Here is a 13402-nt window from a genome sequence, read left to right on the forward strand (position 1 = left end):
TTCTATGATTTTGACTAGATACTTCATATGAGTGGAATCATGCCATAGTTCTCTTTTTGTGGCTCATTTCACTTTGCATAATGTCCTCGAGGTTCATGTGTTGTAGTGCGGGACCAGATTTCCTTGTTTGAGGCCGTGTAATATTCCGTTGTACGTTTATACCAGATTTTGTCTATCCTGGTACGAGTTTTAATGCCACCTGACCGGTTAGTTGGTGGTCACCATTGCAGTGGGTACTTTAGTTGGTTAAACTAACCATGACCAAATAGGATAAAGTAAATGGCACAAGGGCTACCACATAACTTTTTTGGTTTCATTTTCCTACTCCATGGGCCTTGTGAATCTGCTGTTTGAGCCATTCTGCACTCCTAATCTCTTATCCCTTTTGTCACCTTTCTTTTATCCCCACCTGGCTGTGTCCACTGGTATTGCTGGCCCCTGACAGAGGTGTTTCCAGGTATCTCAGATCAGTTGCTTTCATCTTCTCTGTCTTACTGTTAACCAACAACTCCCTCCATCCTTCACGCCCTCCTTCAACCACATATCCCCCTCTATGGACTATCTGGAGTGTGGTCACAGACCTTTTCTTCGTGTTGACAGTGAGACAGGTTCCACAGTCACTGAAGCATTGGGAAGGGGTGGTGGGGGTGGAGGTGTGGAGATTGTCATCGCTGGTGGCAAGAACTTTAAAAATAAACTTTCTTTTTTTTTTTTTCCCTGGGAGATCCCTTTATTCAAGCAAACTTATTATAATTCAGATTTTCTTGATTCCCTACAGAGCTTCACAAAATTTAGAAGTCTGTCCCTGCAGGGAATTTTACTTATAATGGCCTTCATTCGAAAGATCTAATTCTGTTCTCTTTCAGTGTGCACATGGGAGAGTGATGGAAGTGCACAAAGAAAATCAGGTAACCCCTGAAGAACTTGAGTTTCAATATCATCTGTATCGCTTGGGGTGATGGGCGGACATTCTGTAGACATGAAAGGGTTGGCAAGGGAGACAGGAGGAGACAATGAGAAACATCAGGCAAGAGTTTAAGAAGGGAAAAGAAGGTGCCTTTTTCTGTTCTAAAACTACTGTGTTTGGTTTATCTTCTTTTTTCCCCCTGATTGAGGTAGCTTTTCATGCCTGGATGTTATTATATATATATATATATATATATCTCAAAACAACAGAAGATGCTAAATCCACTTGTATCAAGTTGAATTGACATGTAGAGTTTGAAAAGGGGGCTTTGTATTTCTCCTTCTATTCAGTGGTGGTTAGTTTTATCTGAAACTTGCAAAAAATTTTAAGGACACTAGAAAACGGCTTTTTCAGCTATGTGAAAAGTGGAAGACAAGCAACAAGGCAGAGGTGTGCTGCTTGGGGCAGGTGGCGTAATGCTGATGGATGAGAGAGGGGAAATTTTGGTTTTCTCTGTTAAGAAGAATGACTGGAAGGAACACTGATTCAAAGTTACTAGAGTCCAGGATGAGTGAAGGGACTGTAACACAGCACCTAACTTCTTCAAACTGAGTTCAAGTCTCCTGGCCAGGAAAAATGACCTCTTAGAGACAGCTTGCAAATGGGTTTTTAGAACAATTTTTTCTTGTGATTGTTGAGAAACAGTGGGCAGTAGAGGATGCGCTGGAAGGTAAGAGGTGGGTAAACATAGTTCTGACCTCAAGAAGATTCAGAAGATGTGCCTCACAGATTTCATGGTGGAAACCTGATATCAATTTGGAAAAGATTCTCAAATGCGTTAGTAAACCATTTTTTCTTACTTCTTAGATGAGGAAATGGTGTTTATGGATACTATGACTGGAAATAAATTATGTTGAGGGATTCTTCTTCCTTACTTAAAAACAGTTTTTTAATGTTTATCTTTGAGAGAGACAGAGTGTGAGCAGGAGAGGGGCAGAGAGAGAGACACACACATACAGAATCCGAAGCAGGCTCCAGGCTCTGAACTGTCAGCACAGAGCCCGACGTGGGGCTTGAACTCACAACCCGTGAGATCATGACCTGAGCTGAAGTCGGATGCTTAACCAACTGAGCCACCCAGGAGCCCCTCTTACTTCCTTTTAAACAGAGTTACCAGCCTGGTAAGGTTTCTTTGTGGATAAGTTGAAGAAAATATAGGTGAGGCTAGTGACTTTCAAACTTGTTTTGACTGTGACCCTCAGTAAGACCTATATTTTATCCCATTATCTGAGATATACAGTTGAAATAAAAGTTTCATGAAACATTACTTACTCATCCTTACTACACATGACACATTCTAAGGTTTTGTGTTCTATTTCTTTTTTTCTTAAAGCTGGTCATAGGTCAATATATTGGTTTCCGGATCCACTACAAATCGCAACCCATAGGTGATAGTTCAAACAGATGGGTTCAAAGTCTAACAGATGACTACTCTAATGGTGCCACAACTTCATCTTGGCCTATCTATCCATCAGTGTTATCATGGATGAGGACATGGAAGGCATTCATCAAATCCATAGGTGACACAAGGCTGGGAAGGACAGTGAAGATATTGGATAATGGCAGAAGAATGCCAAGATATGGATGGAATCTGATGAGATAGAATCGAATACAGACTAACGTAAGATCCTGCACTATGATGCAACCAACTGTTCAAGTACAAGATGAGGACACTGGGATGAGAGACATGTGCATTTTTAGCACCCTGCAATCACATCATAGATCAAAAAATGTCCAAAAATCCAATTTAATTTTACCTGTGGTTTCTCAATCTGTGCTTTTTACTTCCTTGGCGTTTTCCAAAAAGGTCTTGGGGTCACCGTGTAAACTACCACTGGGTGGGACTGAGCCTGAATAGGGAAGGTTCTTGTATATCACTTCTTATTTGATCTGCTGTTTGCATCGGTTTTATAAATGGGGACTTACTTTATTTGAAATAAATGTTCTTTGGCAAAAATCCTTTTGAAGACCGCCAGGCAAGATGAACCGAAACAGAGAATATAGAAAGAGGGTTGTGATAGTCTCCATTCTACCTTTGAGCTAGAGCATATGTGGATTGTTTCGTTCACGCCTGGAAACCTCACTCTCGAAGAGATATTAAATAAATGGGAACATGTTCAGAGAAGAGTGAGGAGAATGGCAAAGGAACTCAAAACCATGGCAAGTGTGGGGCAGTTAAGTGGATCAGGGATGGGACTTAGAAGGCCTGACAGACTTGCTCACATACACCAAGCAGGCTGTCATGTGGAGGAGGCAGTTAGAAGAGCAGTTTGGTGAAAAGAATGTGGACTTTGCCCTCAAGTCGACGGGTTCAAATTTCAACTCTGTCACTTATTGGTTGTGTGATCTTGACCAAGTTACTCAACTTCTTTGAACCTTGTTTTTCACGTTTGTTAAAAATAGGGAAACGATACACCGTACTCACCTTGAAGGGCGGTCATGAGGATAAATAAGATGCCACAGAGGAAGTACCCAGTATAGCTCATGGATCACTTAATACATTTATTTCATAGAAAACAGATTAAATTGGTAACACAGGGCCTCAAGAGTCGCAATAAGACTAGATGGTGAAAGTTAAAAGACTATTAAAAAGTTAAAAAGTATCCCAGAAGAACTTTCTATCAGGCAGAGGCATTCAAAGATGGAATGAGCTGCCTGGAGGAGGTAGTGAGTTTTCTGTTCATAAGAGGCATTTGAAGAGAGGCTGGTTATTATATGGTGAGAATATTCTGGAGCAAGGTCCAGCATCAACTGATTGGGAGAAGGACTGGGATTCATAGTAGACTAGCTGAACAGATTGAATGCCTGGGGCCAAAGTTTGCTCCTCCAAAGAACCAGTTATGGCCTTCCTTCATAACCACAGATGACACCTCCCTCCACCTGTTAGGCCCATTTGACGAACGGGTGCTTTTGGGAACTACTCAGAGGCATACAGATGATCCAACGAGCATTTAGAAAGGAGTGGTTATACGTCAGATCCTCTAGACAAACACCTCAAAGTGTGTGTCTTATGGACAATGGGTCAACTGCATTGTCTATACACAGAAAAGGTCCATGTTTCTTGTGTATCTGCTATCAGGTTGATCTGGGGAGAGCATGAGGCTGGCTCTAAGGAGTAAGCCAGCTCTCAAATTTGCTATCACACCAAGAGACCTGGTCTAACTCCTAGTTCCATTCTAGTCAGGCACGAGGTGGAAGTGAGTTACCAGAGCAGGATGGTTCAAAAGCAGCGACGGAAATAAAGAGCCCAATCTCTCCATAATCAACTCATCCCCTGAAGTGAAGGGCCTGGTTGTTTATAGCAGTGCTTACAAAGGGCAGTCATGCTTCAGAGTTTATACCGAGAATTCAGGTTCACATTTCAGTAAATCAAAAAAAGATATTGATTTGGAACAAATGGCTGATTTTATTGTCAAAGCAAATTTCATCTCTTAAGATGATTAGGTTTTATTAAACTATTTCCTAAGTGCCACTAAACACACATTCTGTGAATAAACAGCATATTCGTCAAACGGCATTTGTCATCCACTTAACTACCATGATACCTGGTCATCTCCAATTGTCATTGAAAATGTAGAAGTTGGAAAAATGCACACTGGGGGCCAGAAAACTTGTGCCTGAGTCACTTAATAACTCCATGGTCAAGGCACAATACATAATCCTTCTGACTACCAGTTTTCTCTGCTGTAGCTGGAGATAATCATAGGTACCTCTCAAGGGTGGTTGGGTTGTGGAGATAAAATGCAAGAGTGTGAATAAGACAGCATAGTTTCGGGCACATAGTACGCTCTCAATAAGTGGTAGCGGTTATTACTAGAATTACTATAGGGAGGCCATCATGATGTACTGAATATTAAGGCAGACTATCAAGGACGAATTCCCCCTGGGGTTCAGGTTTGCCTCAGAAAAGTGCAGAAGACGAAAACAAAGAAGAGAAAGAAGGATGTTCTCCACATCACTTCCCAGCTTCCAAAGGTACTATGCTACCATGGATGGACCTTCCCTTGTTGGGGACCTTTTGGTTTTGAAATGCAGGGAAAGTAACAAGGAACTTTAGGAACTGGGTTCTATTTCTGAAGAGAAACCTTCAGAGTTGGAAGAGACCCTGAGAAAACAGTGGGTTCGTCTTCCTGAGTCCAGAGAGGCTTGTATTTCAAGCATTCATAGATTACTGTTATCCAACATTGCCTTTAAAAGTTTCAAAACGCAGGGACTGTGTAAGGTCTTTTGATAATGCACGATGCTGCCACACAGTCTTAGAATCGGTAAGCTCTTCGTAGGTCTGATTCAAATCTTCGTGCCGCACAGGCCTCTATTTTCTCTCCTGTCTGTTTCTGTCAGCAGACTCTTTGTGCTCTCATTTAGACATGTGTCTCCACCCTCACCCATCAATGTATTTTGATTTACTGAAATAGGAAACCGAGCACTGTGTAAGCCCAGCTGGGTCACCGTAAGTACTACGACCAACACCGGGGGCTTTGCTCTTGGGAGGTGTTATGACGCTCCCTACTCAGCTTTCTTCCTTCCAGCGGAAGACGGCCCATGTTCTCCAGTACAGTCACGGAAAACACAGGTCCCCCATCTGCCACAGTTGTCTAAACAGACAGCGGGAGCTCTGGCCATAGAGGCTGAGCGTCTGGGCAGCTGTGCCACACACTGGCTTCCTCCCGGGAGACACTTTATCCAGCCACCCAGCTGATTTCAGTGTTCGCCACCTGTCATGCACCTGTGCCCCACCTGGGTGCTGATTTGCACACACCTGGGAGCTGACTTGCTTTAATGCCAAAGCCTCCCCTTCCCAGCCAGGCATCTCAAAAAAGTGATCTATTTTCACTTTCTCCATTTCCTCACCTCCCACTCTACCACTGCAATCCTATTCCAATTAATTAGCACTCCACCAAAGGCATTCCTATCAGAGTCACGAATGCTGTCAAGCCAAATGGCTTCTTAAAAAAAAAAAACAGCTTATTTTATGTGACCTCTAAAGCAGCAGCTGGCATTAACCATTCCCTTCCTTTTGAAAAGCTTGTTTCCCTTGGCTTTTTCACGGCACACGTTCCTGGTTTTCCTCCTACTTGTCAGGTGTTTCCCTCTCAGTCTCCTTTGTGGCCTCCTATCCATTCCTCAGCCTTCTCTTGAGTATTAATATCCTTGGAGTTTGGTCTTAAGCCTTCTCTTCTTTTGATGCCATGGGCACCCCCCCCCACCCGGAAGACCCCATCCATTGCCCCATTTGTTGTTCCCATGTGTGGACTGATAATCCCAAGTCTAACCTCCTTTTCAGGCCTTGAGCTTTAGACCTATTTCCAGTTGCCTGCAAGACAACTGCAAGACTTGGCACCTCAAAGCCACCATGTCTTGAACTGAGCCCATCATTCAACCCTCACCCCCAACCCTGCTTCTCCTCTTCCTGGATTCCTTATCTCAGAGAATAGTGCCATCATACCTGTACTTCCTTAATCCTGCAATTAAGTCCAGTCAACGAGTTCTTTGCTTTTGGCACCAATGCTTCACTGACCTCTCCAGGTTCTTAACCCATACCGCTGATACTTTAGGCGTGGCCATTGTCATTGCTTGCCTGTGTAACCTGCATAAAGCTGAGCATCTTCACGTTCAGTGTCATCAGAGTTGTAACCCAAAGAAACGTCATCTATGCATCCCAAAAACATTGGAAAGCAATTTAATTTGTACAGAAGTCTTTTGACAAGGTGCTAGTCATTTATATATATCTTTTGTCTCCATCACACCTATCTTACTTCAACAGCCTCTTAAGTGGTCTCCTTGCCTGTAACACTGTTTCCCTCCACTTAGTTCTCTATGCAATAGCTAGAGAGATCTTTAAAAATTTTTTTTCGTGTTTATTTTTGAGAGAGAGAAAGAGAGAGAGAGAGAGAGCAAGTCGGGGAGGGGCAGAGAGAGAGGGAGACACAGAATCTGAAGCAGGCTCCAGGCTCTGAGCTGTCAGCACAGAGACCCACGAGGGGCTCGAACTCACGAACCGCGAGATCATGACCTGAGCCAAAATCGGAAGCTTAAATGACTGAGCCAGCCAGGCGCCCCGCAGCCTTGCTAATTTCTAATACCCGCCTCCCACCCCACCTCACTCGACTCCCCATCTACTCCCCCAAATGACTGTTTTTCTAAAGCTGAAGCTGTATAAGGAAAAAGGAAGGGAGGGCATGAGGGAAACTGAGGCTTGGAATGAAATACCATAGGGGAAATGTGATTCTGCGTCCTGGTTACCAGGGCTCCTTCTCACTGGGCTGCTCTCTACATCCCCGCCTGAAAGGGACGAGGTAGCTTTTTATTGTGGCAATTATGGCTAGCAAATGGCATGTGAAAAAGAACCCTTCTCATGGTGATGAGGAGCATATGTTTGCTCTATTTAGACAAAGAATTCTCTTTTGAGCATAACTTTTCCACACAGAAACAGATAAGTTGTTTAGACTTGACTGATTGCAATACTAAGTGTCCTATTTTAAGTTAAAAATATCCCACAAGTGAATCATATACGTGCATCTTCTCTTTCGTCCCCCTCCTCCATGGAAACACATTCACACCCTTCCTTTCTGCCATAAATAATGCTCCTTTTCCTTGCCTTCCACAGGATTTTGCATCATGGAAAGTTAGGTTGCTCGACGACTCGACAGCCTGATCCACTCAAATCTCTCTTAAGAATGGTTCATTCATGGGGTCAGTTTTCCAGGCCTTTCCAGGGCCTTTTCAGGCCCATTTTATTTTTGTAGTGGACTATATCTGATTACTTTCTGCATTTCTGAGGCGAGGGAGGGGCACATAGAGAAGAAGAAATCCCCCAAATAGGCACATTTTTAGTGTTTTATAGAGATGTGTATGTTTGGAGGATGGACACGGGAAGGGATAACAGAGCTAACGACTAAAGCAAGGTTTCCAGATGATGCTTTACTTGCCTTGTGGTGCTAGGTTCCAGGGGTACAAAGCACAAAGCGACATGAATGCCCTAACCCTGGCAGATATCGCTGGCTGCCTCCCCAGCAGCGATCCTTCATTCCTTGCCAAGAGAAGCCTGATTTTCATTTAAGAATTAGGTAGCAATATGCTTAGGGAAGGGAACCCAATTCCAGAGGGTTTGAATCCATTTTGGAGATCCCATTTCCCCTTTGCCAGTGTCCGGTGAAGGCAAGGGCACATGATTCCATTCTTGCCAGTGTGACTCAAGAAGGAAATCTATTGGCATCTTTCTTACCTCTGATCATCTCACTCTGTGAATTCATGAGACCTTACAGTTTAAACTATTTTTTTTTAGATTTTTTAAAAAAATGTTTATTTTATTTTTGTTTTTGAGAGAGAGAGAGAGAGAGAGAGAGAATGAGAGAATGAGTGGGGAAGTCGGACGCTCAATCGACTGAGCCATCCAGGTGCCCCAAACTATTTTTATTTTTATTTTTTGAGAGAGAGAGAGAGAGAGAGAGAGAGAGAGAGAGAATAATAGCGTGCACGCCCATGGGGGAGGAGCAGAGAGACAGGGAGAGAGAGAATCCCAAGCAGGCTCAGCACTATCAGGGTAGAGCCCAATGCGGGGCTCGAACCCACCAACCGTGAGATCATGACCTGAAGCGAGATCAAGAGTGGGATGCTTAACCGACAGAGCCACCCAGGTGCCCCTGAACTATTTTTAGATACGTGTTTCATTATTTGCAGTCAAAATCACCCTCTCCAATACACTCACTAACCAATCCTAAAACTCTCAACATCTACTCTAATTCATTTGAAAAGATTAATAATCTACTTCATCGGAGTCTCGGGTTCATGGACTGTTAGAGCTCAAAAGTCCCTTTGAGGACTGTCTAGTCTATTTCTCTCACACTGCAGACTGAGGAAGACACCCAGAGGATGCCGGAACTGTGCTGTATGCTCTATCATCTCTCTATATGTCCAATCCTGATTTTGTACAACTGTGGTAAAATCAGAATTTTTGACTCAGATGAAAGTTACACTGAATTTTCCCTTTTGTTCTGACAAAGAGCTTTCCTAAATAAATGTAAAATAGATCTCAGAGGGAATGTTGCCTCTACTTAAAACTTTCAAATGCCTTAAATACAGCTGTTTACATACACATGAATAACAAGTCATGCTTGTATATGCATTACAAAAGATTCCTTTTTAAACAATTTTTAATGTATTTATTTTTGAAAGAGTGAGACAGTGTGAGTGGGGGAGGGGCAGGGAGAGAGTGGGAGACACAGAATCCGAAGCAGACTCCAGGCTCACGAACCGCGAGACCATAATAGGGCACCTGGGTGGCTCAGTCGGTTGAGCCTCCGACTTCGGCTCAGGTCATGATCTCACAGTTCGTGAGTTCGAGCCCGGCATCAGGCTCTGTGCTGACAGCTCGGAGCCTGGAGCCTGGAGCCTGCTTCGGATTCTGTGTCTCCCTCTCTCTCTCTGCCCCTCCCTCACGCTTTGTCTCTCACTGTCTCTGAAAAATGAATAAACCTTAAAGAAAATTAAGAAAGATTTCTACAGACCTCAGTAGTCAGTGCTTTTCCAAATGTGCGTTACTGCATTATTTAAAAATAATAAAATTATGTAACTTGGAAAATACTCAATAAAAGACTGACCTTTACCCTCCAATTGATTCAAATTTGAGAGCCTTTATTCTTATTCTTTTCTTTTCTTTATTCTTATTCTTACGCCAACATTCCACCGGGTAGTACTCCCAAGTGAGTTTATCTGAGGTGGAAAAAAGTAACTTGCGGAAAGAGAAACTTCTGCTATCTGATGTTATAACAGATACACCAGGCTTCCTTTCTACCTAATTTCTGTATGAGAAAATTGTTATCCATTTCCATGATGCCAAATGGCGATAACGCTTGGAAACCAGCGGTGCCTACCTGAGTGATGTCCATTCCTGAGTCACAGCTCAGTGGCTGTGTGGAAGTCAGACCGTTTGAGCCGATTACAGTTGTGACCACAGCATTGTCATCAATTCTCCGAATCATGGTCCCATCCACAAAGTAAATGAATCCATGCCTATCAACTGTGATGCCTGGTGGGAAGAAGCAAATGAGCATTAGTAGTCTAGTGGGCCACATTTGCACTAAGATCAGTATTTTGAAAGAAGCCATAGAAACGGAAGAGCATTTTAAAGACATATGGATTCAATTTTGCTCAGCACAGCCAGGACAATAATGGGAGAGGTTTGTTCAGACACACATTCACTTCTTTGTGTATTGAGAAGAAATGATAAAACGTAACGGGGAAATAAAGCCAGGTCTAACCATTACATTTCTGCCCCCTAATACTTGCTTACCCCCACAAACAGAAAAAAAAATCCCCTTTAAGATAAATGGGAAGAGACCGGGGAGGCAGCATATATTACACTTCTTTTAGCGTGCAGATGCATAGGCCACCGCTTATTTTCATGGTTGCATTAGAAATAAGTGACTTGGAAGGTATTAAAGTTATTTTCATCAATTCACACTCAGCTCACAGAGAGTTTGTAATAATTCTGATAAGCTGGACTGTGTTTTTTTCTCTATATTATCTGTTAAGAGTTTGGAAAGCAAAATTATGGTGTCACAAAGGGAATGGTCAAACTTCTAGAAAAATGAAAGCCAATAAAATTCTCACGGTAGTTTTAATTACAGCCTGGTGTTTTGGAAAATATATAATAGTGGGTAGGAGGCTTGGGTTCTAATACTGATACATCACTTACAACTCCTACGTGACTTCGGTTGTCATTTGTCTCTCCAAATTTTAACCTCCTCTTTGGTAAAGTATGGAAAAGATAATCTGCTTGTGATATTGTGATTTATAATAGGAAATACGTATTTGGCCTTCTTCCCAGTTTGTAACACAGAGCTGCTAAAACTTTGCAAATTTCTAAAGTGGCGAGAGAGACAAAGGTGTCTTTTATTACGCTAACGAGGGGACGTTTGGACTGCATCTGAAGATGGGTTGGTTGCCAGGAGAACCATTCATGAATAGAGGGTTGGTACTTTGAGTCCCACCCCCAGACCTCTGGGGAGGGGAGAGGGGCTGGGGACTGAGGTCAGTCTCCAATAGTCAATGATTAATCAACCACACCTATGTAATAAAGCCTCTATTAAAAACCCCAAAGTTCAGGCTTTGCAGAGTTTCTAGGTTGGTGAACACATGGAGATTTGAGGAGAGCGGTGTGCCTGGAGAGGGCACGGAGGCTCCACACCCTTTTGCACACACCTTGCCCTATGCGTCTCTTCCATCTTGGCTGTTCCTGAGTTATACCCTTTTGTAATAAACCGGTGATCCCGTAAGTGAAATGTTTCTCTGAGTTCTGTGAGCCCCTCTGGCTCATTAATTGAACCCAAGGAGGGGATCATTGGAACCTCCAATCTATAGCTGGTGACAACCTGGACTTTCGATTGGCATCTGAAGAGGGTGTGTGCGTTGTGGGGGCAGTTTTGTGGGCCTGAGCCCCTCACCTGTGGGAGTGGACTTTCTCTGGGTGGATAGTGTCAGAATTGAGTGAAACTGTAGGATACTCAGCTGGTATCCGAGAACTGCTCTGCTGGTGGTGTGGGGGGACCCCCCCCAACACTGGAAATTGGTCTCAGAACGTTGATTACTGCCTTACCTAAGCAAAGGTGAGCAACTGTCTTAGTTTGGGATTGAGGCAGGGTTCAGTTTTAAAACTGGGACAGTCCTGGCCAAACTGGGATGAGTTGGTTACTCTTCGCCTAGGTTGTTATAAATATCATATGAAATAATACATTTAAAAAGTGTCAGACATATATAAAGAACATATGGTGTTCCTGCTTCCCTTGGTGCTTTTGACAGTGCTCTTGAAAATAACCACATGGCATTACTTTAACACTAGTCTACAATTTAGTCTTTTCTGATCTCTCCTTTATCCAGACCTTGTGAGACACAGAATGCATATTAAAGTTGGGAACATCTGTGACAACAAGCATGTCCTTTTAGTGTGTGTTCACGCACACACACACACATTCACACACCCGATCATTTCCCGGGCCAACAGTGAACTCACCTAAAGACAGTTTATAAACCCAACTTAATGAACTGCTTTCAGATGAACTAATTTGTTGGCAGGAGGTTAATGTTAGACTTGGCTTCATGGTGTACTTTGATTAATCCTGATGTTCCTCATGAAGTATTAATCCTTAGCATCTATAAAAGTTACAGATTCATTTTCACTTTCCCCGAATGCCTCTAAAGTCATGTATGTTTTTGGAGAGTTCTCCAAGGAAACCAGCATGTCCAAACAAGGGGAATTTCGTGTCAGTAAGTCCCCTTTTCAATTTTAGATGCATAAGGACCTTTCAGCAGGTTTCTAAAAGAGACTTTTAAGATTGAGCAGGTCAAAGGATGACACCACATGAACAGTTCTTCCATCTCCAGAACATGTGGACTAATGATGAACCAAGGCATACCTCTGCTTTTTATTTTTGTTTTTGTTTTGGCAAACTCAAAGCCTCCAATGCTTACTGTTTGGTCTGCTCTGTGGCAGGCAGGCCTAGGATTACCTTCTATGACCTCTGTATTAAATTATCAGTGAGTGTGAAATTTAAAATTTGGTTGTCATAAGAAGATGGGCTGAAAGATCATGACTCAAGTCTGGAGAGAGAAAGGCTGAGAGCAGTTCAGCTTGAAGTGTCTGAAATCATGAATTATTTACCAAACACATACTGAATGTCACTCTGCCAAGTTCTGTGAAGGCCAAGGGACAAAGAATCCAGGTGCACAGAAACTAAGAGGAATACCGTGGAAGTGTTGCTCCAACGAGAAGGCAGTAAATTTAGAGATTCTAACCCTTTGAAAGTTGGAACAGATTCACAAAAGGTATAGAGAAAGAAATGAATTCCTACAGGAAGTAGTGTATTTGGGGAGCTCTTTATCTTGATGTGGACACCAGGGAGGACAGTTCTGTTCCTGTGACCACTACATTCCTCATCCTCATCAGAGGGTGAAGTTTGTGCTGATCCAGGGAGGATAATCCTGGACTTTACATGGTTTTCCACTTTTAGCTTTTGTTAACTTCTAAACACTGTGAACCGCTTTCTCTCTGTTCATGTCAGCTGAGTTCCACAGATGAGGCTTATTAAATACTCACTAGTGGCCTTCGGGGCTTATTTGGCTGACCGTTTGTCGGATATTTTTCCATACATTTGTGCAGCCGTTTCTTTCATCATGGTCCAAATTCCAAAAGACTCCATTATCCTGGAGACTCTTTAATTAAATTTGATTGGGTTATATTTATGTGTGGAGTTGAAAAAGAAGTAGTAGGAAGGTCTTCGAGGAGCTGTGTGATAGATGCTTTACGAGTGCATCAGGGTGCATTTTATATGTACATATTTTCATTTCTTCTCACTTTCCTTCCCCAACCAACACACACACACACACACACACACACACACACAGACACACACATGCAGAGATTCCCCAAACAACTAG

The 13402-nt window shown here is 42.8% G+C and overlaps 1 protein-coding gene across 3 annotated transcripts in view; it reads right to left on the reverse strand.

Annotated features, from left to right (window-relative positions):
• The window catches only part of TENM1 (teneurin transmembrane protein 1), a 555347-nt gene that overhangs the window by 63357 nt on the left and 478588 nt on the right, over positions 1 to 13402 (reverse strand). For all 3 annotated transcript variants that reach the window (XM_047082126.1, XM_047082125.1, XM_047082124.1), the window contains one exon: positions 9841 to 9995. In XM_047082126.1, coding sequence (XP_046938082.1) covers positions 9841 to 9995 — 155 coding nt within the window. The remainder of the gene's footprint in view (positions 1 to 9840; positions 9996 to 13402) is intronic.

The sequence above is a fragment of the Lynx rufus genome, unplaced genomic scaffold, assembly GCF_022079265.1.
Source record: "Lynx rufus isolate CCGP_SWC_20201006 ecotype Redwood Valley unplaced genomic scaffold, mLynRuf1.p SCAF_19, whole genome shotgun sequence".
Classification (NCBI taxonomy): Eukaryota; Metazoa; Chordata; class Mammalia; order Carnivora; family Felidae; genus Lynx; species Lynx rufus.